The following is a 27,781-nucleotide window of genomic DNA, read 5'->3' on the forward strand; positions in this document are numbered from 1 at the left end:
GCACCTGTGGCCACTGGGTGGGCAGTGGGTCAGTAAGTGCTTCAACAGAAACAATTCTTAATAGTTTCTACCCTCAAGGAAGAAGAGAGGAGAGAGGAGAGGCTACTTCAAGGGAGAGGCTACTTCTAAAGTTATGCAGTGATTGTCTAATGAGGCATTAACAGAAATAAATAAATAAAATTTATTTTCTATTGACGGAATTTAGCAAAGATGGGATTTGCGTCGTTTCTAAACCATAAAGCTGGTTTTGAACTTTTATTAAAAAAGCTTGGTTTTGTTCAGTTTCAGCCTTCCAAATTACCGTGGGGGCAAATTCAGAATTGCAAATTGTCAGTTCTTCTTTAGCCAGTAAAGCGTTCTGTTTCTTATGACTTTGTCCACTGGCGAGGAAAAGAAAGAACATCTCCATATACCTTGTTTTTCAGGAGAAAAATCTGTTTGGCTTAGTTTGGAGAGTGTAAGATTGAAAACATGTGCAGTGAAGTGGAAATCATCACAAGTACCTCTGATGGGGACATGCATTTATTTTTGTTTCACAAGCTATGCAAATCCAGAATAATTAGCTGCAGCCCTTTGGCTTCTGACAAATTGCCAGTTCAGTCTTCGTGTGACAAAGTGTGGAGCCTTCGTACTTCTCGCGACTTCAAAGGCCTTTCAGGCACTTCCACACCCAAATTTTCCTAGAGCTCTAGCGCACTTTTTTTAAATATTAAAATAGTTAAGATTTCCTATTTTCCATGGGTATTTTTGGTTTTAATGAGCACTAATGCTCTCTTTTATCTTAGAGAGATGTTCTTTCTAGTCAGTTGGCTATAAAAGTGGGATTAGTCATTGTATTTCAAGCTGCGCATTTTTTAATAGCAATGGGATATGGAGGACAACATGTTTTTCAGTGTGGAACAGCTGATTGTAGTAGTTACAATGGTCTAGGCTGCTTTTTTGGTTTCCTTTTTTTTTCCCCCCAGGTCTCTGGGAATTGAGATATTTGGAAATCTTTTATTTTTAAGAAGAAAACTGTCCCCTGAGCTCTGTGTTTTACTGAAGACAGCGAAGAAGAATTAAGGGTCCCCTCCCCCTTTCCTAAATCTTCAATCAAAGTGGAATACCAAAGAGAACAGTTTCCACTAATTGTTGCCAGGGAACAGTTGTTTTCTAGAAATGCGGGTAGGTTTATTTTCATACGCAGTATTAATGGAATAAGCTTGGAACAGCGGTGTTCTAGCTGGGAGAAGGGAGCTTATAAAACACATATCCAACAGCATGGGCAGAAAGATGTGACTGGAAAGCTTCCAAAGCAAGCAGGTTTATTGAGATGTTGGAGAGCTGGCTCTCCAGTACATGGAGAAGACAGTTTATTTTTACGTGCATGCCAGCCCGTTACTCCAGTCCATGTTCTCCTCAATATGGCAGTCAGCTTTGCCTTAAATGCAGTTTTGGAAGTGATGCTACAAAAGCCCTCCAACCCTGCCCAGTCTGGATGGTGTAGGTACTTTGCATGTGCTTGTAGGAGGGGGGCTGCTGATTAAAGTCTTGAAGACAGTGATACCGCTTAGCTTCTGTGCTACGGCATGTGTTTGGATGCCTCAGAGTGGGGTCTTCCAAAAAAAAAAAAAAAAATTGTAGTGATGAACGAAAATTTCAGCTTCATCCCTTGAAAACAGCAGGACTGTGGAAAGCCAAATCCCCAGGTGAATCCTGTCTCTGATCCTTCCCAGTAGGGGAGATCATTCTACAGGAGACCCTCCTGGTACCTAAGGAGCAGCCCTGCCCAGCAGGAGCAAAGCGCGGGTTCCAGCGCAGGGAGCGATGTTTTTGGCACGCCGCTGTGTATTGCATCAGCAGACTGGTCAGTGAGGTACGGCATGCTCCTTTCTGGTCCAGCGGGGAAGAACAAATACACATCTGCTGGGGCAGGGATGGAAGAGAAAACAGCAGAACGCTTCCAGGATGTGGATTAAGCAGATTAAATAAAAAAGCACTTATTCTTAAAAATTAGACCAAGTAAGCCAGTCAATCAAAATGCAGTTAGATCCTTATTTTATTCCTGGGGAGTGAATGACAGATCTGTGAGGAAATTTTTTGTGGCTCAGAGGTGTGCAGCCTCTTACTGACTGGTTTGATTGCTTTCTTTTGACTCTGCGTCCAGCTGGCTCTGAGTGAGGTGTGGGCTCTGGAGTCACTTGCAGCAATTTCTTGGTGAGTGAAAACATTACTAAGACTTAGAAATCCGCAATGAATACCTTTCAGGTTTGAGCTTGTACTGCTTTGGCCCATGGAGCCAGCTCTGCCCAGCCCCTTTGTCTTCTCCTGTCTCCTTGGTATGTCATGATGAGGTAGTGATGCCTAACAAAGCTAAAGGCTGGGGGTTGGGATGTCCTGGGTGGAAATCCAGTCACTTTGGGAGCTCTGCCAAAGGTTTTGCTGAGTATAAAGGGACTAAGATTGCAGTGGGGAGGTGTCTCGCTTTGTCGCTTACTGCAGGCACTTTGGGCAACTCCCTTAGAAATTCTGCCTCCTTTTTCTAATGGAGATAGTATCCCATGTACTGGGATGCCATTTAAGTTGCTTTCAGATAACTTAGAGGGAAAGATGCAGAATAAGATGGGTTTGTAAAGGAAAACTGGAGTATTAATGGACGCTGGTGATTTCTGAAGATTGCTGTGCATAGCACTCTCTCAGCCATCACAACGTGTCTTCCCGGATACTTCAGTGAACTGTAAAGCTTCACAAATCCATTCCCAAGAAACAGTTTGGATAAAAATAAGACCCTGAAGGAAATGCTGATTCTTATGCTTGGGAATAAAATCCTGTATTTGCCTCCTTTTGACTACAAATACCTTGCAGCATACAGGCCAGTCCTGGCACAAAATGGCAGTTAGATATTGCTTTTATTAATCAGGGTTACTGCAGTGGTGCCCATGGGCCAGCTAAGAATAAGCTTTAATTTTAGGCTGCATTAAACAATAGGATTATTTGTCTCTCTGGATGCAGGTGTTATGATATGGTATCAAACCAGGGCAGATGGAATGTGTAACTCAGGAAATGCCTATTTTAAAACCAATATGTCACGTTTGCGGCTTGCTGAAACTGCAAAGCGAATGTTGAAGTATAAATGTGCATGTAGCTCTTTTAACCTTTTTCTTCAGACATCTTTCTTCTTGGAGTGGGAAGGATGAGGAGTTGATTTGATACAGGTCCAAGGGTCCTAAAGCCGAGATGTCCTCTCTCAGCCGAATGACAATCCTTCATCAGTTTGGGGGGTGAAATCATTTGGTTCTTCTGCACACGCAGAGCTACAAACTTATTCCTGTGATGGTAACTTTAACCTTGCCCTCAATCCTGGGGTTTTGTTCCACAGGAACAGTGATGTTCCCTTGGGAGAAATGACTGGTTTCTACCATAGCTAAGGTTTGCATGCTTCAGGCGAAAGCTTCATATAGTGTATCATCAGAGCAGTAAAAGAGGCTATCTGTATGCCCACCTTCTTCAGTCTTCAGTGAGGGTGCTGGTAGTTCTGAGCTTCCAGCAGACTCTGGAAGACCCGTGGAGTTTGGGGAAGGCTTTTGTTATACATTGTCGACTTCCTTTCCCAGCTTCTGCAGAAATTACTTCTTTGATCTTAGCTGTGACCTGAGATACTTGCAGCTGGAAATCCATTGTATTGTATGCTTGTTTGCTCTTCTGGTGCTTTACAGTTAAATGAGATAAACATACTCGTGTCACGGGATTGAATGATGTGCCAATAATGGTACGTAAAGACATTAAGCCATAAAGTTTCTAAACTTGCTGTGTTTGGTCTTTGGCCAACATGTGCCAAGAATTTCTTAAAGCCAAACGGAGGTTGCCCCTATTTGAAACAGGACACATTGACACATTCAAACACAGACCTGGAAGTGTTTACTGAACTCAACTGCCTTCATGAAATTATAACGGGACGAGGCAGAAGAGTGGCTTCAACTTAATCCTTCATTCAGAACAACTGAACTTTTTTCCCCTTTTCTTTTCTTAACACCAGTGTGGACCTCTCCTTGCTGCATATCTAAAGGTACGCAGATCAGACAAATATAGGGTTTCTGCGTATGCTGTGGATGTTTTCAATGACTTTGGTTATTTTGCAATATCTTCCATCTTGTAAGAGCTAGCATATTGATGGAAAACACTCATGGACTCTTTAATAGTTTAATTACTGTCTTTTTATTTTTGGGGAGGTATCTTTGCACTGCTGACCAAAAGCACTTAGCTTAGGGTGGGAATTGTTCAATGTCATCTGAGGAAGAAAGGAGGGAGCCAGGAAAAATTCAGATGATTGTAAACATAGTTCCTCTAAAATGAGATAGCAGTGGGGTATCCAAAATGTGTTTCTTCTTAACGTGAGGTCACATTTATGGAAAATTTGAGAGCTGTGGTTTGTTAGTTTGTTTGTTTTCATCCCTCTTCTCTTGCATGACTTGTCAAAAGAGACAGCTGCTGCAACTTCCTAGATGAAATGAACGTGGTGCTCTGTTGGCCATGCCAAGGAGGGTCCAACCATTGTTAATGAATGGATTGAAATAGCCATTAGATGGATATGGTCTGTCCTAAGAGGTCCCTATGTAAATGGTGGAAATAAGGCCCCTTCTTTTGGAAGAGAAGATTCATGGCAGGAGTTAGCTTTCCTTGCACAGACTGTGGAGGGAGCTTGGAGGCTGGAGCCTCCTCCAGCAGGTTCACATGAATTTCTCTTGCTCAGGTTTATACTGGGGACAGCACTGTTAGTGTATTTGTAGATGGTGGCTACCGACAAAGTGTTGGATCTGTATAAATCCCAAAGACAGAGGAACTGCAAAAGCTGATGAGCTTCGTCCATGTAGCACTACAGCACGATGTTATGGTCGTTCCAGGCTGCTCTCCGCTTCTTTCCCTCCCGCTGACTCTTTCATGGAGCTGCATGGTTTTGTTCCTCAGAGGCTTGGTTTCCAGGTGCTTTCTCTGTGATTCTGGCAGGCTTTAAGAACAAGACACATCCAAGCCTGTGTTCAGTCTGTAGCATAGATTCGTCACTGAAAGAGTGATGCCTTAGTATGTTTTAATTGTTCTTTTCTTATATTAAGGTTATTCTTGTAAAGGAGACAAAAGAATTAATTGCTGCACTTATAGATGAATAAAAGCACATAAAAAGAACTTGTCCTCTGTAGTTTTGTTTAAAGTTTGCATGTTGACCTGTAGGATCCTAAGGCAAGGCTGTAAAATAACCGGTCATTAAGGTATTAGGCACTTCAGTCATGATTAAGAAAAACTAAAGTTGTGGATGTTGCTCCTTTGTCTTTGAAAAATGGCATAACAGTTGTTATGAGCAGGAAAGCAGAAACTACAGACCTATATATAAACCATATAGACTTCTGTCATTATAAAACGGTGGATTTGCCTTGTACTATTCTTTGGCTGTTATTTTAGGATCCCGGGTAATGCAGTGTCTCACTGCATCTCATTGTCACAACTTTCTCAACTTTTCAACCTGAGGTTGCTTCAGTAAATTACAGTTGCCTCATTTAGTTTCCCAACTGGTATGCTTCCCTGCATCAAAGGGGTCTTGGATCTAATTTAAGGTTGCTACACAGGTTAACTTGTATGTATATTGTGTCCCTGCTTGAGTGCTTGTTCTAAGGTGGGTGTTCACCTCAGTAGTTACTGAAGACTTAAAATAAATCCTCCCGGCACCTTGCCAAAGTGCAAACAAGTTATTTAGTGCTTTGACAGCCATCTGAAGATGGGATGGAAAAGATGCCATTGGGACTGAGCTAGTACTCTGAGTAAGAGACTGAAACGTAAGGGAAACAACTGTTGCAGAGGAATTTCTGGCTGACTTTGCAAACAGAAAAAAGCTTTTTTAGCTTGCTTTGTTTTTGTAGTAAATTGTTGATTGGAGCCAAGAGCTTCCTTTACTCAGAGGTCTAAGTGCATCTGAAGATGTTTTCTTGTGCAAGAATCTTCGTTGCACAACTCTGCTGTCCTGTAACCTTAGCAGCACAGTTACCGAGTTAAAATTGTCCATTGGCTAACTGATAGAAAAGATTAGAGGACAAGCTAATTGCTGTCTATAGAGAATTTATGTTGATGGCAGGGAGATCATTTGTACTTTAGGCTAGCTTGGAAAATGTTCGTTCTTGTGACCTAGAGGAGCTTTTTTTGTAATATCTTTTCCTTTATGGTAACATCCTTAAGTGGCTGAAAAAAGAACAGCAGCTATAAAGGGGGAAGGCAGAATTTCTGCTTTTAAACTGTAAATACAGAGCAGTTTGAAATGAAGCCAAAGCAGATTGGATGTTCATAGGCCTGCTGTGACGAGTTGTGTGCCATTCAAGCCCTCAGTGGCTGCTTATCAGTGAACTAAGTGGCTGCAAAGGGGGCAGAGAGAGCATTTGCTCCTTGCAGGTGACAGATCTTCCCTCCCTCCCCATCCCTGTTCTAGGGATGTCCAGTATGGTCCAGGCCTTACAAAGGCTTTTCATGGCTGGTTGGTGTAGTGTAATTTACTAATTTAGGGCGCTTAGCCCTTTTTGCAGCAGCTCGGGGGCTTCTGTTTCCTTCTGTCTTCTTGTAAAGTTGGTCCGACTTCAGTAAGGTGCAGGGGAGGAACAAGGACAGATAGCAAGACACCCCGTGGTCAGTGGGTTTGTGCTGTGGAAAGTTAGAGAGGAGAGTAAACATTTTCCTAGCTCTTTCTTCAACTTCCGAGTTGTCTGTTTCCTATTCTTTTAGTTTTCTTTTTTTTTTCCTATGGCAAAGTGCTGACATAGTTACTCATGATTCTGTGAGGTCTGAAGATCGTTTTGGCAGGTCTGCTTTCATCCTGCTCCTGGCATCGGTCACCAAGTCCTACCTCTGCCAGCTGACCCACACCATCGCTCCCCTGTGCGGGGAGGACCTCTCCAGACGGGGATGGAGGAGGGAGCGCCTGGCTCAAGGGCTGCCCTGGCCAAGCCCCAGGAACCCGCTGGAAGCCCCAGGAGCCCACTGGAAGCACCGCAGGTCACAGCGGAGGGGCTGAGCTCACACTGAGGATGCTCCCTGAAGGCAGCTGGGGGCAGCCCGCAGCCCTTGAGCCGCCTGGGACGTGGGAGTTGCTCTAATGCAGCACCTAAGCCATGGTCGTGCTGTGCGAGTTGTGGTAGCCCAGCAGCAGCTGAGGCTTTTGTGGGGTGTCCTGTGCTCCCTTAGCAGTCAGAAGGGGGTTGGCTGTGCCTTTTTGTAGCTCTCTGCTCTGTGAATCTTTTGACGTGTCCTTTTCAAATCAAGGGCTGCTTTTGCCTTTTCTGTAGGGGTGAATATTCCCCGTTTTTGAGGTTTGCTTTCTGTAACTGTAGTCAGAGACTGTTAAGGAGTGGGTACAGCTTAACTCTGTTTACAGCGTATATAAGTTGCAAGTAATAATACTATGCTGTCCTTTTTTGCTTTGTGTGAGGAACTGCAATGTCAATACTGCATAATCGTGTGTGAAAAATAGCCTGTCCGTGGAAAGGCTGACTTGAAGGTATTCTTTGTTACTGCCCAGATATGTCTGTCTGAAGCCAAGTTTTGGTTCAGTAATACCATCACGTTAATGTTTAAAAGAAGAGCTAATAGAGTTTACTTCAGCTTCAATAGATAGGCATACCAAGTATAGTTGGTGGTGACTGTGAATTTGAATTTCTTCTAAATTTTCTTAAGATTGATGTGCTGTGACTTTATTTATTGAATCTATTAGGGTTGTTTATGATATTGCCTGAAGAACTTTGTGTGTTTGCAGAGGATCACTTAGCAACAGCCTATGGCACAGTGAGGTTGTCTGCGACATGCTGAAGCTAGCACGATGAACCACAGAGCAGCGAGGAAACACCCAGAGACAGCAAGTAAATACAAATTTACAGCCAGACAGAGCAGTTCACAGACTGAAGAGCTTTGTATTTCTGTGGGGCACTGTTTGTAAAATTCTTTGCTTTTTAGTCTTTATTTACATGACTGTTGTCCCGATGCCACGATAATCTCTGCTTCTAGAGATGTTCATGTGAGGTCTGCAGCTGGTGTAATGGCACATCTCCTGAGCATTTAAAATAGAAGCAACTCTTTGATATTAAAGCAACTTGCACTTTAATCTCCTAAATCTTCTCAATTAGTCCTTCACCATAGCTAAGGAATAAAAGTTCCCAGGAGGAGTCTGGGGAATAACCTGGTATCTCAACTTTGGAGCTCTGAGCTTATGCTGTAAGATTCTGCTGTTTCTAATAATCAGCATTCCGTTTCCCAAGAGTGGTATTTTTATCTTGTTTATATTTTTTTGTTGTTTGGCTCTCTTTTTTTGAGCTCCAGAAGGATTGTAAACGCAGATCTTAATTTCTGCGTATTTCAGGCCATTTATTACATATACAACGATAAATGGCCTGAAATATTAATACCAGTAACTTGCTTGACTTAAATGACCTAGTTTGCACTGGAGGTGAAAGCTGAATGCAATCAGCAAACATTCTCTTTTTTAGAGATTGTCCCTGGTGTCTGAGATGTGGACACAATACAAAGTAAATGCCCCACATCTGTGTTTGGCAGGCAACAGTAACTTGACAGGAACATAGCTGACATTGTGTTTATGGATCTTGTTGGTTTGAGTGACTCATAGTAGGTGGGGGGAAAACACTGAGTGTTCAAAGACATTCTTGTTTTTGTGTGTGTGTATATGTATATATAAACTATTCTTCCTCATTTGGGGATGTGGGCTGAAGAAATTCTACTATTTCTTGACCTTTTAAAGAAGAAATCATACTGCAATATTTGCATTTAGGTCTAGTGTTACCTGCATTCAAAGAGTTTGGGTATGAATGTAAGTTTTAATGGAAGAGTGGATTTGGGGTGGAATTCAGTTTGTTGATCCTTGTATCCCTGCAGTCACTTCCAAATTCTTAGTCTTGGGACCTTAAAATCCCTCCTCTTTCAATGAGGAGAAAACAGGGCATGTTGTTGTTTTGCTTGGAAAAAAGTCATAAAATACAGTCTGGTAGGAAGGAAGATGCGAAGATAGAGTGCTGGGCATGAACAGGGATGCTCTCAGCTGAAACGGAGGTAGACTTACTGAAGGGAATCGTCTTTCACCAATTGCTATCTTACCCTGGCATAAGATAAACCTGTAAGTTGGAGCAGTTCAGCAAGAGAACAGTCTGAATTCTGTCAGTTTGCAAAACCAAAACTGTGTCTGTAATGTATTTTAAGACTTGGGGTCTGAAATCTGTGTGTAGCACCCTTCACTGACTTGAAGGTTGTAAGGCTGCACACTTGCTTCGTTCATAGCACTACAGACGTCGAAAATTGTACTTCGCTGTTCTGTCAAGGTCATGGGTTTATCTAAGATAATCCAGCTATAAGGAGCTAGGGCAGGTTATGCCTTTACACATGCAGTCTGTTTGGGGCAGGGTTATCGCATAGTTTACTTAACCTAGCAGGGGAGGTCAAAACAAACCTGTCTTGGTGGTCTTGTTCTGTGCAGTGCAGAAAGGGATTATCTAAGGTTGTGCTGTCCTTTCTGCAGATGCTTACGGTGGCCAATGGTATGAAGAACCTACAGTTAATGGGAATGAGAAGCCATGAATTAATTGGTTGTGTTAGAGCTTTAAATTAAGTGCCCTCAGTGCACTTTTGCCGTGTTTCCTATGATTTCAGTCTGGTTTTTGGAACTCTATAGCAGACTTTCCTCTCTGACTTGTATGAAACAGTGAACACCTGTCTACTTTAGCATCCGTTGCCTCATATGTTCATCCTTTCACATATTTCAAAAGCTGAGCACTTGACCAAGAATAAATGGGTAAAAGGATAGACTCTGTACAAGCTAATTTTGAAACTAAAGACAGTTAAAATAGTATTTGTGTATATGTTTTGTTAAGGCTAATGCTGAAAACATTGGATGGCACTTTTCTGTGGGTTGTAGTTCGGGAATAAGATGCTCAAAACTGAGCGATGACATGTACACCAAAAAGTTCAAGTCCCTTAATCTCCTTGCTGAAAAGCACTTATTTATGTCAAGGTTGCGTGTAACTTCCCATTTTTATTTTTTTTCCTAGTTGTTTGCATGTCATCTTTATAGGGTTTTATGGGCTCCTTTAAGTTTTGTGTGTGGGACTTCCTTTTGAGCTGAATGTTGCTGCAGTTCACACGAGCAGGATAAGCCTGAAGGACAGAGCTTCAGAAGAGCAAATTTCGAACTTCAAACCAGGCTTTGCACTGGCGCCGTGTTCGTCTTTGTTCCCCTTCACAAACGTCTCTGCTGGGGTGTTCAGAACAGGCTGTACTGAAGGACGTGTCTTTGGGGCCTGTCCTGTGCTTGTTCTTGAAGTTGGCTGGAGGCAAGCCAGCTCTTCATTCTGAGGTTGCAAAACTGTGCTGGCGTGGCAGGGGACAGGCCTTGTTTTGCAGTGGGACTCGCTAGCCTCCTGAGCTGTGTGCCACATCGGCGGGGCCACGCAGCATCCCTGGGAGGGCCAAGTTACAGCTGTGCTGGCTGCACGGGACATGTCAGTGCCTGCATATCACCACACACCTACCCCAAATCTGCTGATTCCTGTGGGCGTAATGTTTGGATGACTTTATGCAAAGAAAACACTTGAACTGGGAAGTCTCCTGTAGCACGAGGATCTGTCTGTTGGGACTGTCCTCTCCTGTTCCTTACTAGCTGGGCTCCAGCTGGTGCTGGTGTGTTTCCCAGCACCCCGTTTCTTGGGCTGAGGCAGGCAGAAGAGTGCCGTGCACCTCATTTGCTACCACGTCCTGCGTTGGTGTAATGTGCTGCCAGCCCCGCGTTCCATGGTGTTTCTGCAGGCTTTGGATGTGCCATAGAGGGGATGGTGGGGACTTAAAATTTGCAGACACTACAGTGGAAATGAGATGCCTTAATCAGGGAGAAATAATCGTTTGAAGACACTACTAGACCTCAAATTAGCTTCCCGCTTAGTTGAAGCTCTCTGAAATCAGGATTTTATTATTTTCACAGAGCTAAGTGTTTTGGCAGGCCACCAGTTATGATAGAGGTCTTGGTGAGGGGAAGTCCTGTGGCTTGATCGTATTGGACCTTTTTTTAATCCGAAGGTCTGGGGGGTAAATTGCAAAGTAATGAGCCTGCTTTTCAAAGGTGCAGACAGCTGCTATTAAGGTCCGTGCAAAATGTCAAAGGCTCTTGCTCTTTCCTGTGGGCATAAATATGAATGCAGACGCCCATTCTGCACAATCTTTTTGTGTAAGTCAGTCCTATCATTCATGTCATTCCCTCCACCCAATTCTTAGCTGGAAAATCCTGAATGAATGAATGAATTCCAAATGCCTGCAGGTTTTTTGACCATCTTTACATTTGCACTGCTTCTCTTTGGGTTGCTCTAGTCTTCTTTTATCATTTAATGATGTAAACGGGCATGGGAGACTTCTAGTTCTGGGGCGCAGGAAAACAGCACCCCTCAGAGCTCTGTGCTGAAGCTAATCCATTGGTGTCTTTCCCTGTATGAACATTTGGAGAAGTTGCAGTGTTATTTTTTTTGCCGCTTCTGGGAGACTTTTCCTTGTTTAACTTCAGACCAAAATATCCTAAATCCCACATGCAACAGCTTGTGTGTCATCAGCAGAAGTGCAGTCTCAATGAGATTATCATATGATTATACTTCACAAAATCTGCGTTTCTAGTCTTTGTGTTTCTCGTGGCTCTGTAGAAAATATTACGTTAAATCTACTGTTAATGCCAGTATAGCATAAGAAAGCTAAAATTACAGACTTCACCTACTGAAGTTGTATTTACTTCCTAGTGCTGTCACAAAACAAGGTTTTTTTGTTAATGCTTCAGGGATCGAACACCTTTTCTCTTGGCAGTTGACGAGATACCGTATGCACAAGGAACAGGTGTACTGCATATGCATGCTGGCTGTGTGGAGGGGGGAAAGGAGGCAAGTAACACAAATATCACCGAAAACTTTTTAAAAATTTTAATAAACCCAGAAGTTGAGATGCTCTAAATATTCAGTGTGGGACTTCGGTTCTGTGGGAACCAGTTAAATTTAGCAGATGCAAATATAGAAACCAAGCAGTGTAGTGACTTGCCGAAAGCCGGCCCGTATAAAGAAAATAGCACGCTGACAGCTTATTGCAGCTCGTGCTGTAAAAGAGCCCTTTAATGTGCTATTTTTCTTTTGCGTTTTAGAAGGGATGAGGGGGCGAGTGTCCTCTTTTTCTGATCGTGTAGAGGTGCTTCTTGCATCAGCCGTCTCTGCAAACAGGGTTTCAGCAGGATGTTTGTTTGGTGAGTCTGCACCAGGGCTTAAGAAAATTAATAGGGAGGATCTGAAGGCAGTTCTCGTTACGTAGTCAAGTTTAACATTTTTAACTTACCCGGGGCTGACGTGGGTTGTTGCCTAGCTTCGTTTTGCCAGCGTAGACAGAGCTGGCTTGGAAACGCCGAGGTCTGTGCGGGTCGCTGTGTAGCCTGGTGCGCTCTGCAGCTGGAAGAGGCACCTGCATGCCCCTGGGGCAGCACCGCTGTGGCGTGGCTGGGAAGTGGGGTCGCAGCGTTAGCTGCCGCAGGTTTTAGCGGTGTCTTTTCCACGTGGACTGGTCGACCTGGAGACAAGCATGAGGTGTATAGTTATGCTGCTAATCTGGACCTACGTCAATGGCACCGTGTCCTTCTTGCTGCTGCTTGTTTTTCTGGGAAGATTAAGGCTAATGTGTGTAATTGTGTGTGACCGTGCCACAGCTACATTTCTCACTGCTTTTAAAACACCGTGCCTTGCAGACAGAGCAGTCCCAGCCGTGCTTTTGAGGATACCATCCATACTCTCCAAAACTCTGAGAACTTTCTGAAATAGCAGACTAAGGTCATCAGCTTGGTATGTCTAACATAAAGAAAGACTGGGAAAGAAAAGTTTTATTACCAGGAAAACCAAGGTCAGCCCTCCTGCAGGCATGGGATGAAGAAGAGAAACTTTTATATTCCCTGGTAAAAAATAATTCCCTTGCTGTTGGTTTTTGAAGTGAAATCCAAGCAAATCAAAGAGCCCAGAATAAGTCCAATAAATTGCTACTGTGCTGATGTCACCTTTGTGTAGTAGGCTGTTGGCTTATGTCTGTCTTATGTCAGTGTGAGATGTAAATCAAAATAATAAGATGCAATTTATTGGATGGGTTGGAAATTAATAGCTGTAGGGTCTCAGTTGTTTCCCATCATGCTTGCTGGGAATGTTTCCCTAGAAGGAGATAGCTTGAAAGGCACCCATCTTTCATAAACTATTTTTAATACTTGAAAGTTACTTGAAGCGCTTATTTGAGACGTTTATTTTAGGCAGAAAAGAAAACAACTGAGTCCTCCTGTACATGTTTGTAATGTCTGCTGGGTGAATCTCCATTTTTTTGGCACCTTGACAGGCTCCATCTGTATTTCTCGTGGAGGGTAGGGACTTGGAAACTTTACCAGGAAGAGGAGGCAAAATGTACTACAACCTCCTTTTCTACGCTTCTTGCCCGTCGATCTCAGACGTATCACCGTGATCATGGCTCAAATCAAGCAGGAGGACATTAGGTCATGAATTTGGTAAGCTGCATTTTATAACCTTTAGCTTATCAGCCTGCAAATGAAGGGTTTGGAGTGGAGTTGCCCCATCCAGCGACTTGCATCCTGCTGGAACAGAAGTGAAAAGCTGCTGGAGGGAACGAACGGCTGGGAAAGCCGGTCCTGTGGCACGGCGGAGAGGTGCAAAACTGTTCAGGAGGGATCTGGCTGGCTGGCTCATCTGCAGGTCTTCGTGTTCTCTGGGGACTCAATTGGCTGAAGACAGCAAAACAAAAACCAAGCCACAGATGTTATGAGCCAGTTTGTGGTGGGTGTTCCAAGCAGTTAAAATACCTGTTTTCATTCCCACGTGGGAGACCTTGGATCACTCGTGTAATTTTTTTGGGCCTTACTTTGGCCCATGACCAGAATTGTTCTGGGCTCAGCAGGCTCACTGGGATGATCCAGTGCAACGGGATTGCAGTGCCTCGACTCCACTATCGCCAGCACGGACAGCCCTTTCTGTTTGTCCATTATATTAGGGCCAAATCGTTCAGCTGCTGCTTTTTGCCTTTCTTTCCTTTAGCTCTGTTAGTTTTGCAGCACTAGCTCTGTGAGATTTCATGCAAAATCACTGTGACTTAAGAATGTGCTCTTGCAATTGCAGCTGCTTGGGGCATTTTCTCACGTGTGCACCCTGTTGCTATTCACAGCAGCAGAACAGGAGCTGCCGCAAGCAGTGGCTGCGTTTTGCTCTGAAGTAGCTCTGCCTTTCTGCTTGGCTGGGAGTAGCTTGCTGTGTCACCAACTGTGGCACGTGTGAATTAGCTGAGTCCAAAAGAAGCATAGGTAACTCTCTGAAATTTTATCAATAATCCCGTTCTCCTGTTTCCTCCTATGTTACAGGATCAGCTGTGTTAAAGTAGAGAAGGGACTGAGGTATCTTACACACGTACATATGCTTTGTTGGGTTCAACCATAGAAAGAATTTGCAGTGTGTATTACCTTGATAAATGTAGTGATACCCAGCACGTTTCAGCTTCTCCTCAACTTTCTGCTTATGTCTACAGGCAATAATACATCTAAAATAGCCACTGTTAGCAGGAAAGCCAAAGGTGATCCTGCCTACAGCACAGTACATGTTACCGGTGAGGTCTGGAGATGACTGGTCTGGTGCTTGCACTTTCTGGGGTCATCCTGGGCTGTGGGATGCGTAGGGGAAGGAAGGGGAAGAAATTACAGGTTTCAGTGAGAGGCTGACGTGCCTCGAGGTGCGATTGTCGGTTACTCATTGTGGTGTTAAACATGACAGGGCATCCATCTCACGCCCTCCCTTCGTCTCTTGCAGCATCTTTATGAGAGGCAGATGCCCGTGGTGTTGAAACGCCCTGGCAGGACGTGCTGTAGAAGCACACACGTTCCTTCACCTCTGCTGCCTCGCGGCTGCTGAGCCAGGTCCCCCTGCACCCGCGTATCGGGCTGCAGGCAAAATGGGTCCTGTTTGCCCAGGGCGTTCCCAGCTGCACTGGCAGCCTGTTTGGTATCAAAGTGCGCATGCTGTACAGACTATGAACTTGCCAGGTACTAAAACAGTCACTTCTTTACGCTTCTGGGCCAAAGGGAGAAGCTCTCGCCCTTTCATGAAATGAACTGGACTTTTAAAAATCCTGGGTGTTGGTGGCAGTGGGCGCAAGGAAGTGCCTGGAACTACAGCATGCGTTACGACACACAGCCCTTCACCAAACTACGTTTCCTTTGGTATGTCCCTTTGTAAATAGCCGTAGGTCACAGCTAATAGTGCGGTGGTTACTCAGCCGTGCGTTGCTACGGGGTAGTTAATGGGCTGAACTCCAGCTGCAGTAGGTCTGCCCGTATTATTGCTGCATTCAGATGTGCTGCTGCCTACTGCGTGCACGGAGCTGAGCCCTGTAAGCACTGGTTAAACCCCAGAGCAGATTTACTGGGAATGCTCTAGCTGCAGCTTGAGTGACACACGTCTGTAGTAAGCAATATATTAATATCCCAGAACACTAACTCTGCGCGCCCGCCTCCTTAAGGACATGGCAATCCCTGAGGAGTGCAGAAAGTCACTTACAAGTGCAGGAGGGGACCTGGTTAGGAAAAGACCTGCACAGAACTTTTCTAGCTGGTTGAATTGAGGAGGGGAGCTCTGCAGAGGTGGAAAAGCCACCACTAAGTTTCCCAAAAGTGCGGGATTCTTTCCTGCATTCTTTTCTATTGTTCAGTGTACATTTAAAAAATTCCAAAGATCGGGCTTTCCCCAGCTCCTATGGGAGAGTACCCCATGGTCTAATATGTTTTGCTGCCAGGAAGTCTTCCTGCTAATCAGCCCATACGTTTCCTTTCTTCTTTTCATCACGTAAGTCCTGGTTAACCCTTCTTGTATGCTTCTCGTCTTGGGCATTTTGTCTGTGAAGGGCAAGGCACCTTTTAGACACTGCTATTTTGCCATACCACAAGCTGACCATGGGTGACGTAGGGTTATTGCACAGCTGGCTGGCTTCAATACTGTTCATGAGCTGTAAATCCACAGGCTTTATCTTACGGTAGTTTGATTGTATGGCTGTAAGCTAACAGTTTCAAACTAACCATCCAGGAGACCTATGTACCTAAGTAAACTTAGTTGTGACCTGGGAACTTGAACCTGTGCATGTCCTTGGGTATCTGGGCTATGTTTAGCTTTTTTTAATGGAAATTGAGCCTGTTTTTTGCTGCTGGTCACCATGTGCCTTTCAGCATTGTTGTGATCTTTTTCCTGGCAGCACTGAAAGGTGCAGAAGACAAATAGTTTCCATTCCATGTCGTTAGCAGGGATACCATGTATTGACTTAGTGGTGCTTAAGGGGCTATAATTTACTTTTTATAAAGCTTGATGTCATGATGGAAGTTTATTCTCCCTTTCATCTCTTCCCTCCTGGTTGCACTTTGCAAAGTCTTTTCCAGTTCGGCTCCCACACTCCACAGCAGAAAGCTTCCTGTATTGCTGGTCCTTCTTGCAAGTTTGATTACATTACCACAAGTGTATTTTTAAGGCATATACACTTCTGCTTTCACTGAGTATATTCTTACTGAAACAGTCACCTGAGGAGTGAACAGTGGTAGAAAATGCGACTCTTGTGGCTTTATGGAGCATTTGTGTCTTGCAACGTCAGTGTTGAGAGGGGTTCTCTATTTGAATCCAGTCTTATACTACAATATCTTGCCCAGAAGGTTGATCTAGCTGCAGAGCAGGTTTACAGGTGTCACAATAAAATTAATTTTAGAGCAGGTATTACAACAAAATAATAAAAAGCACTTACTGTTTTTTTGCTCTTTTTTCCTGCTATGTTGTGAAATGGACATTTTTTGTCACTTAGAAGTTTTCACTGGTGCGTGTGAAATCATCCTGCAAACTCTGAGGAGTGTTTCAAAGGTGGCCATTCAATCTTAGGAAAATAACTCTGTATAAACTACCATTTGGGCATCTCCCTTGTTTGGGATCTGCCCTACAGGGTTTCCCCGTAGGACTATGGGCTGATTCAGTTGAAGCCTTTTGCATGTAGATTCATTTTCACTCTTGAGTGAATTTAGGAAAACTCTGCTGGTAGTGTTTACATCCTTAATTTCCCTGCTTCTCCTGAAGAACACTTGGTCCTCTCTGAAGAGGTTTTCAGAGGGCATTCATTGAACTTGTCATCTTTTATTCTTATGTATTGCGTTGCTCTTGGGAGTAATCCTCCAGCTGTAGTGCGGTGCTATTTTACCCCCCCAGAGTGGCATCCCCAGCTGCTGCTTGCCTCTGGCAAAAAAGACAAATGGTTATTGTGTTCTGGAGCCAGGTGAGGTCTTCTGTATCTCTGCTTGGTCAGTATTGTTGTGCTTTAGTTTGGATCTAGTGGTGTTTGAATAACACTTCTATTTTGAGCCTTCCCCATGTCCTGCCTCCCCGCTATTGATCAGTTATTGGAGAAGTGGGCTTATTAAACAGAGACAGCACGATGCACTGGTTAGTAACCTAAAAACGATATACTTAGGGCTGTTTTCCTTCCCCGTGTTTGAGGTTTTACAGTAATTATGAGGAGAATGTCTAGGCTTTCATACCAATTCCTGAGATGATTTGTCTTTAGCTAGACTATCAATATTGGGAGAGAAATTTTACAGACCTTGAGCAAATAGTTGCACTCATATTTCACTTAGAATTAGGAGAGTGAGAGTAAAGCTTCTTGGCCAGACTGCTATATACATCTTTTGATATTTGTTTCAGAGCACACACACATGATTAAAATCAAATCGCTTCTGTTTTTTTCAGTTCACCTTTAACCCATGTCCGCAGAGTTTGCTTCCACTGCAGATGCAAATGAGACGTTATCTGCGGTCACTGCTGCTGGTCTGAACAGCAACTGACTTCACAGGGCTGCCCTCCCTGCTGAAGGCATGCTGTGCCATGCACACGCTTGTCACCTCCTTCCCTAAAGAGCCTGCGATGGCGAGAGCTGTGTGGGCTAAGGGTTTGCATGAGTGGGTCACACTTAAGGCACACGTGCCCCTGTGTTCTCTTAGGCAGGCCTTGATCAGCAGTAGTGGTATATAAGTAACGCCATGGCCTAGCTAAGGGATGGTTATCAGATAGCCAGCTCATTTTCATAGGAAAATGGGAATGCCTCTTGGCCATCTTCATAGCCATAAATTAGGGAAATTGGTTTTGTGCCCGTATTTGAGAGGGCACTTGCGGTCAGCGTATTTAAATATTACTGGAAGGATGTGAAAACCTTTGAACAGCTGAAATAACTGGAGAAAAAGATGTAATAGGGGAAAAAAATGGAATGTGAAAACTCAAGATCCATCGATGTTGAAATGAGTTCCCTTTTTAAATCATACATCTGAAAATGTCACATTGCCATAAATATGCAAAATGTGGCTGTAAGTTCGCAGTTGCCATGTCTTTCCAGCTCAGAAGAGTGTCTGCTTATGGCGGTATAGACATGGGAAGGGGACTTTCAAAAAGAGCTTTGGTGTTACCCAAGCAATAGGAATAACTGGCCTCTACTAGCCACATGTTTTAAAACATGTTTTTCATTTTTAATTTTAACCCTGTAGCAGATTTTAAATCTGTGTTTTAGCAGTGGCTTGAGCTCAAATTTGGCGGATACTCTGTACACCCCTGTGGTGGGTTGACCACAGCCAGCAGCTAAGCCTCCACCCAGCTTCTTGCTTGCTCCCTGGTGGGAAAGGGGAAGTAATCAAAAGGGCAAAAGCAAGGAAAAAAGCTGAGGTAAAAGACTATTTAAGACTGGTTGAGATAAAGACAGTTTAATGAGTGGAGAAAAAAAGATGCAAAACCGATCGTGTACCAGCAGCAGGCTGAGGCCCAGCCAGTGCCTGAGCAGTGGCTGTTTTGGAAAAGCTCTCCCAGTTATATCGCTGAGCATGGTGTTATATGGCATGGACCATCCCTTTGCTCAGTTTGGGTCAGCTATTCCCACCATGTCCCCTCCTGACCTGCTCTCTGTGGGGCAGCAGCAGTCAGAAGGCCTCAACGCTGCGTGTGCATGGCCCAGCAGCAGCTGAGACATCGGTGTTAGCCACACAGCTTTGGTCACCCATCTAAAACAGTGCCATGCAGGCTGCTGTGAAGAAAATTAACTCCCTCCCAGCCAACCCCACTCCAACCAGTCCTGAACAGGCTGCTTTTTCAGAAATCGGTTCCCACTGTTTTGCCTAAGTAGCTGCACTTAGCTGGGGGGAGCTTTGTCATAGGGAAGCAGCTCCATGCCTTCAGCATCCTTGTGAAGCCAGTCGGTGTGGGGACTGTAAGGAAAAAAAAAGTTACACTTCAGAATAGGTTAGTAGTCCCATGGCTTGCTTTTCTTAGGGGAAAACAATAAAGTTATTGATAAGTGAAAGAGGATGCTGTGTAGGCCACTCGGGTATGGTAGTTGGCAAATCACTGGTGTGGAGAGATGTCTGCATCTCGAATCAACGGCAGGAGGCTGCCTTAGCTTGGGTTATTGCCGTGTAGTTGGGCTGTAGTCACGGCCTGTGCTCCTGGCCTACTGTGAAAGCGGCATAAACAAGCAGTACTGAGAGTACTGAGCGTACTGCAGCAATGATCTGTGGGACCCTCGTGCCCGCTGGTCTGGGGCCTCGGACGTCGTGGAGAGGCCTAATCAGAGTGTGTCAGTTGTGCGTTCTTGTCAGGCTCATGGTTTGTGTGGCTGCCTAAGCCTGTCTCCGATGTCCTGATCCAGTTGTTGGACCTTAAGTAAAACAGGTTAATAGTAGAGCTGCGAGGTGGGGGAAAATGGGGAAGGACTTAAATGACTTGCCAAATGGTGAACTTCTAGAACATCCTAATGTGGGTACTGCAGCTTAAAGGAAGCCAGCTTGCTAAAACTGATAGGGGTAGTGATAGTAATAATAGGGCAGAAAACAAACCTTTTTGAGGTGAGTATGATGTTTTGGAGCGTATTTCATTATCCTTTAGTTAAAACGTTGCAACTTGAGTGATTAAAACCTATATTTTCCATTGAAATGCTGCTGCGCAGAGCAAAGCTCCCTGAAGCTCGGTACTGAAGGGCTCTCCCTGTGCCTGCAGCCACGGTGTGTCCTCCTGTAGCTCGATAGGAAGCTGGCCTGGAGAGCGCCTCCATTGTTTGCGTGTGCTTTTCTGAGGGCTTGGCTTGGGGTTCAGCGATTCAGCACATGCATGTGGATCCTGCAGCGCTTCCTGTTTTGTAGCTGCGTTATTGTCACTGCAGCAGAGGCCTTGTACACGTTGCGCTCTGCTTATGGCTGCAGTTGTCTACGAGGAGCCTGTGTGAGGCACAGGGAAGGATCACCTCTGGTTTTCCATGTAGGGCTCAGCCTTCCTCCACCCCACCTCTTCCCCATCCTGCCTTTTGCTACCATGCAAAGAGGAAGAAATAGGGAGAAATGATGGTAACTTGCTATTTATTAGCACAGCCACGGAAAAAAAATCCTTTATTAATGCAACATATGGCCGAAGTTTCCTGACACAAGCAGATTCCTGATTCATAGTTCTCCAACATCCCCTGTTCCAGCTCAGACAAGTAGATTATTTCCTCCCACCAGCAGATGTAGACAGGAACAATTGGAGCTGTGATAACATTATCTTTGACAGGGGCCAGCTGGGTCGCACACCTCGGTGTTTCCTGTCTAACCAGCTGAGAGGGACGGCGTCGAGGGCTGCGGGATGGGAACCGTGGCCATGTGAACTGGTAGAACATGGAGACACCGCTTGGGCAGTAATCCTCATCTGCCACGGAGGGACGGAGGGAAATCAAGAGTACTTGTGGAGATGTAAAGCAGTGGGGAGGGAAGTAGTGGTCAGGAAACTCAGAATTAATCCCTCTGTGGTGACAGGAGCATCAGGAGTTGGACAGCTCTGTGCAGCCGGCCTCCTGGAAAAATCACTGACGGAGCACGCGTGCTTGTGCCGCGCTGCCAGCGGGGCTCGGGGGAAGCAGCCTCTCCAAACTGCCTTCCTGGTTTCTGCTGGGAAGCAGTGAGCTTTTTTTCACGGCTCTGATGCTCAGGGTAAACTTTGTCTGTGGGAACTCTTTCTGCCAGGCATCTGAGGTTGTTAAGTCAGCTTTTCCTTGCTAGTGAATTGAACAGGTACGATAAATCAGGGAGCGCAAAGGGGGTGAAGTATGCTTTACCTCCTCCCCCAGCACGGTCCGTTAAAATCCTCATTAAATGAAAGTTTTCCCTGAAGTTTTGTGAAGCATATTTGTATGTGAATCCTGCCATAAATTAAAATGGGAAGCTTGTTCATATCTAATTATAAGGATGGAAGTGATCATAAAAGCACATGCAAGACTTGAATTTAGCCAGGAGTTAATATGTATGGATGAATCTTGGCTTGGTTATGTTGCCTGCATGGCACAAATACTTGGTGCATCTGGAGCTCAGGGCCTTTGTTGCCATTACTAAGGGACACGGACTCCTGACTGTCTGTATGTGGCTGAGCCAGTAGAAGGAGTCAAGTAGTCCTCTGGGGTAGTGGCAGGAGAACTTGTGTGTGTAACCCCAGTGTTTCAAAGCCTTTGTCACAAACTGATAGCCAAGTTTGGCGGGCACTTTACAAACATGCATCAAGGGGAGAAAGCATCCCTACTCCATAGAATTTACTGTGAGGCAAGGGACGGCAGGTTATGAGAGGTGAGGGGACGACACAAGACAGTCATGGTTATCACCATAAACCTGGTATTTTGGTTGTTTTAGAAGTGACTTTTATGCAAAGGTTTCTTAGGCAGCATGGCACACAGCAGGAGTTGGGGAAAAAAGGGTATGAAGTCTACACAGTGCTTTTTACACTTTAGCTCTGTTCTTGCATTTTGGGCTAGTTTCTTCTCTTCCTATCTTTGCGTGTTAAAAATTAGTATGAATGCTGAGGCTTGGATTTGATGTCTGCTGAAGGTGCACCGACAATTTATAGATCCCGTTTTCCATCCAACAGGATGTTTTACCTGTTGCTGTGACAGGAACTCCTGAGATTCCTGTAAAAACAGTTGAATGAAGATAAAGAGCTACAATTTCAGCTGTTCTTTTTCTAGCCTGTTTAATTACTGCTGCATTCACTGTCTTTCCTGAATAGGAAGTCATTTTCCTGTTCATTTGAGCCTTTCAAACAGTGAAAGGGAAAAGAAAATTAATAGTGTGAGATGGGAAATGTCATTCTAAAGCCCCAATGATCAGATTGTAGAACTGGGAGATGGCACCTGAAACTATTATTAACTAATTAAAATAAAGTTCTGACCTAATTTCACATCAGAATTATCTTTAAGTCAGTGCAGCCATCATAATGGGGAAGAATACCTGCAGTATCCTTGTAGAAGTCTGGTGAGGTGCCAAAGGAGGAACCACAGCTTCCTTCTCCATCTGGTGAGGAAGACTCTTCAGTCAGGTGGGTGTGGAAAGAGCCCAGAATTATGGAGTGTGCCAGACTTTTTTTTACAGCTAGATGACAGAGTGCCTCTTCGCCTGCTTCTCCTTGAGTGCTGTTTCTGATGGTCTTTTTTTCCCCGTCTTGCCCATGTGCTACTCATTTAGAACTCCATTTATAATGGAATAAAATATGAGGCTGAGTGAATAATTTGAAATGTAAGGCTTTTCCACTGCTGCACCTCCTACTTTTTTTTTTGTTCCTAAAAGAATATTTGGGGAGCTCCTGGCCCATTCAGGTTCCTGTAGCAGATCTCTTTGTTGTACTGCTTACCCAGAACGCAAATCTATAGCATAAAATAGATCAGCACAGAAGTGCATCAGCAGGTTTAATGATTGTGGTAAGCCTTTTCTTACCAGAAAGTGAGTAACGCTCCAAGAATCTGCATTAGCCCAAGTGCTCTTATTCATAGTTTTTAAGGACTGTTACCGTGGGGAAAAAAAATGAGGGATTTTCTAGGATCTTGAGCTGACCACTGCCCCCACCCAGAGGTAGCTAGTGTGTGTGTGTGTGTGTAAATATATATATACACACACACAATACTATATATATAGTCAAAGTTTGGTTGAATTCCTAAGTGTTTAGTTTCATTTTCAGTTTATATTTCCAGATATGAATGACCTAATCTGTGCACACTTGTTCCGCTTGGGGTCTGGTAGAGCTTTATATTTTAACTGGATTCCTGCAAACCTTATCTAAAAACCCATTTCTGATCCTGGTGAAATTGGGCTTGTCTGTGTCGCAGTCCTATTTCAGCTACCATGCTTGCATCTTGCCCTGAGAACAGGGCAGATTTTTTTTCGTTGTTAGCCCACCTAGGTGCAGCCTTTCATTTTGTATTTAGTCACACTGTCCCATTTCTGCTTCTCCCTTCTGCGTGGTACTTCTCTCTGGGTGGTGATGGTCAGTCACACTTCTGTGTAATTAAGGGCTATCAGTAATCTAATTGTTGTCCGAAGATGCTAATGAAAATATTAAATAGAAGTCACAAGAGTAGTGCCTGAGGAGTGCCACAAGCATGCACACTCTGGTTTGCCCATGCTTCTTTCAGCCTGCAAGCCATGGTCATCTTTTATTTAGCTCCCCTTCCTGTTCTGTTAGTCCTTGCTGTTCTCTGCTTTACCTGACTGCGTGCTTTGCTGATGTCTGAGAGAATAGCTTTGCGTTTTCTGTGTCTAGAGCATCAGTTGTCCTGCAGCGTGTCTTGGTACATCTTTTGTAGATCCATGCCATGTTTCACCATGTTTTTATTTATTTATTTACCTCTGGGGATCTGATTATTTACCATCTTCAAAGGTGTTGAAATGCTTGTACAATACTAGGCCAGCTGCGTGGTCTGTAGGTATAATTTTCCCCCTCCTACTCTTTCCCAAATAAGGTTGCTATTTTTTGATATTTGGGAAGTGCTCCGTAATGGCTACGGTTATTTGGAACCCTTGTATCTTCGTCCTGTGATTTCATGTGCCACGCTTTGGTTAACTGGATTTTGTTTTTTTAGGGCAATTTTTTTATTATTAGTAGTAAGAACTCAGTTATGGGGGAGAGACGGCTTTCCCTAACCCCAGTGTGTTAAGTTCTTCAGAGCCACCTGACACCCCTCAGCCAGGCTCCCTCTGCTCAGGCATACTTCAGGTGTAATCCCTCGTATCCTAGAACAGGAATCTAAAGCAAGCTAGAAGAATTTAGAACATCAAGGAAGTTGTGTGTTCCTCTTTGCTGACTCCGTTGAAAAGCCTGTACTTACAATGCAGTTACTGACTCTAAAATTGGATGAAGTGAATCTGAGTCTGAGTTCTAGTTTTGACTGCTGGTACCTATTGATATCTCTACACGTCTCTCTTTTTTTTTTTTTCCTCCTTGCCTTGCTCCCACAGTCAGCATCCGTATTCTGGCTGAAAATTGAGGCAAAATATCTGTGCAAAATGTGGGGCCATTCCTATATTGTCTTTAACATTAAACTTCACTTGCTGCACGAAGATCCCATATTTTCTTCTTTTTTAATGTAATTTGAAAATACATTTCACTATTTAATGCGTCTGTATGAAATGCCAAGCCTCTCTTACATTCAAATCCTTGAGCTTTTCACAGCTCAGCTGTCTCTGCTAATTATTTCCCTTAATTTATCTGTTCATCATCCTGAGATCAAAAAAAAAAAAAGCTTGGCTATCCACCATTTTATCCTGTAATGTAAGCTAACCCAGCTTGATCTAGCAGTTCTGTTACCGATTTTGTTAGCAATCCCTGCTCAAGAGTAGCTGGAGCATCCCGGCAGTACCAGTGTTTGTTCTCCTGAGTCTCAGGAGTGAATCTCCCCTAACGATGCAGTTCCTCTTGTTTTTGTTTCTCGTTAATATCTGGCTGTGTCTAATGCTGTGGGGTTGTCAAACCTCCGCAGCACAAGGCAGACTTTATATTGCTCTTGTTTCAAGGGGATTTGGTATTTTGGTATTTCAAGGTATATAAATGCAATATAAAGAGCACATAGATACAGCGAAACGATGAGCAGACTGGATCCAATGTGCACTGGATGCTACCTGCATTTGCCTACAGCTCTGTGTCATCCAGAGCCCCTTTAGAATGGAAGAGGAACCTAGAAAACCAGATATTCTGTGCCAGTTACGAACAGAAGAGGCTGACAGAGGCCTGGCCGTACCCCTCGGTCCGCAAGCTGGAAGCTTTGCTTGCAGGAGGGTTGCAGCAGGGACACCGGAGCTCCCTGGGAAGCATGGTCTTGCACCCAGAGCACCTCCTGCTGCTGCTTGGCAGGTCCTGGAGATGAATTGTCCTGAAGCTGAGCCCGAGCATTGTGCTGTGAGTCCAGATCTGAGCCCTTAGGACGCAGGATGGCAGCCAGGCTCTCTGGTGTCCGTCTCTGTACGGATGAGCTGTCCTACTTACTAACCCCACTGCCAGCGGGAGGGAAGTTATGCAGCACGTGTTTACGTGGGTCCAAGAGCAGCTCTCAGAAGTACGCTTTTCCTTCATCTTAACTATCTCTGTAGCCAGTAGTTACCAAAAATAAATAAATATTTGCAGTAATGTCCAATCTTGATGTTCTGAATGTTTATGCAGTGCCATAATTAAGCTCTGAAAGCTTTGGAGAAGCACACCCCCTCCTGTCCCCGTGCTTACTCCAGCTGTGCTGCCTGTAGGGCTGCGGTATTCCTGGCTTCTGGATTGCTTCGAGCATTCGCCGTGGACGGCTTCTCCCTTCCATTCCTCCTTTAGTGCCTGCTCTCCCCCGTGATTGATTAATAGAGCTGTCAGGTCAGTAACCGGGCTAGAGCTGACCCAGTTCACTCCAGGAAACATTAAAATTCTTCCTGGTCGTTCTGGATCTGACTTGCCAATTCAGAAGCTTTACGTTCAAGAAGTGAACCAGAAATTTTCTGTGCCACTTTGTAATTTTCCCATACCTTCCTTTTCTGGGATTACTTAGAGTCTCTTAATCTGACGGATGTGAACAACGTTTTTCTGACAGGTACAGAAAATAAAGCAAGGCCGTCTCAGCAGCAGGTTCCGCCTACTGCGATTTCTGCTCAGGATCTTGTTTTTCTATCACTCGCTTTCCTCCTTTGGAGCGCTAATCCTTCCGTGTCACACATTTTCTGTTCAACTTTTTTCCTCTGCTAATCTCTGGATTTGTTCTGCTGCCCTTCCTAATCCACAAGAGCATTTGTGACCTCAGAAGAAACCCTTGGCAAGAGGCTTTTTTGGATTTGAGTCACATTGATTATTCTTCCTGCAGTGCTGAAAATCAACAGTTGCCTTTCAGACCGTCCGTGAGCGAGGCTGAGCTGCTTAACCGCTTGCCTACCAGAGTCTGTTTGCTGCAGTCCAGCCCGAATGGGGCGAGAGCTCGCAGTTTAGTTTTGTGCTCAGGAACAGCTGTTCCTGCATCCTTGCAAGTTCTGGAAAGAACTTGCTGCGAGTGCCAAAATATTGTACATATAAGCAGGAGATAAACCAAGCAGAGATGTATTTTCCTTCCTAGATTTTTTTTAAATCAAAAACAATGCAGTTACAAAGTTCTATTCTTGGATTTAAAAAAAAAAAAAAAGAAAAAAAACTTTTTTTTCTGGAAAGGAAATCTGTGCTGTTGAAGAGCTTTGCCCACAGCCTGGACATGGGACTCATTGTTTTGTTAGGGGGTGAAGGGGCAAAAGCTGGCGCCCCTAGGAGGGTGATGCTCGGTGGCTGGAGGAGGGAGAAGGGGGCAGCTCTCCCCGTGCTCTGCAGGCTGAGGAGGAGCCGGGAGCTCGCTGTCGCTCCAGGGACATGCCTCGGGTGTGCAAGTGCTGTTCTTTTACATGGAGGTTAGCAAACCGATCCATAAATGACAGTCATGTATGTCAGTGCACGTAGCATAAAATTAAAACCCCCAAACCTCTAAGATTTCTTTTGCCTCGTTTTGTCTGGAATACAGCATCTCCCTTCCTAGGCTTTTTGGAGATTTGCTGCTCCCGGGGCAGCAGCAGCGTGTAACTCCTGCAAGCACGCAGAGCGCTTGCACGTATCCTCTGCAGCTTGTGCCAAACAGAACGCAAAGGAATCAGCTCTGCCATCAGTGACAGAAAATGCAAAGAAACCATCTGTTAAACCCAGAATCTGCTCCTCCTGCGTTAACATCTCGGTGTCTGAGAAAATGGGAGCCCAGCAGGGCTTCGTAGCTTATGCTGTGCTGCTCCTCACCTTCAGGCAACCCTGGCTCCTTGGGGTGTAGCTGGCATCTGGGAATATGAACGGCGTGTCCCAGCGTGGGACCCACTTTCCTTTCCCTTTGGTGGCACTCTTACAGCTGAGCTGGGCAGGGCCGCAGCAGGTAACCCGCAGAGCTAACGGCCTGCAGGGGCAGAAGGTGAGCTCCTCAGCTGCTCTTGAATTTCCTCGATTCTGAGAAGACGAGCAGAAAGGTACGGTGTTCTGAAGCTGCGTTTCCTTCCTGCCTGGGGGAGAGTTCCTCCCTGCCCTGGCGGTGGTTGTCGATGCCGTGGTGCGCGTTTGGGCTGAGGGGAGAGCAGGAGAGCCGGGGGAAGTCTCCTCTCCCCAGCGGATTTCCTTGCTCAGATTGCTGAGCGTTCAGGCTGACTCTGCACCGGGACGGATGGCTGGGGAAGGGGTGGAGAGAAAAGAGATCCTCCTGGTGAACTTTTTACTCTTCCTTTGCAGCCTCTGATGGCTGGGGTCACATCTGCCCTCTGCAATGGGGCAGAACTGGTGTTTCTGCCACAAAGAGGATTGTTCGCTCTGCGTGCTCTGGCCCCAGCAGCAGTGCTGAGCAGCCGAGCCGG

At 44.9% G+C, this 27,781-nt stretch overlaps 1 protein-coding gene across 4 annotated transcripts in view; it reads left to right on the top strand.

The window, feature by feature from the left end:
- Nucleotides 1-27,781, top strand: part of ITPK1 (inositol-tetrakisphosphate 1-kinase) — a 137,450-nt gene that overhangs the window by 35,422 nt on the left and 74,247 nt on the right. Inside the window, exon 1 of one of the 4 annotated variants that reach the window (XM_040557242.1) lies at nucleotides 13,541-13,564. The exons of the other annotated variants lie outside the window; for them this stretch is intronic. Within the exon in view, the coding sequence (XP_040413176.1) occupies nucleotides 13,556-13,564 (9 nt within the window). The 5' untranslated portion in view covers nucleotides 13,541-13,555. Of the gene's footprint in view, nucleotides 1-13,540; nucleotides 13,565-27,781 lie in introns of those variants that run through there. 4 annotated transcript variants of the gene reach the window in all.

Source organism: Cygnus olor, chromosome 5, assembly GCF_009769625.2.
Source record: "Cygnus olor isolate bCygOlo1 chromosome 5, bCygOlo1.pri.v2, whole genome shotgun sequence".
NCBI classification, from domain to species: Eukaryota; Metazoa; Chordata; class Aves; order Anseriformes; family Anatidae; genus Cygnus; species Cygnus olor.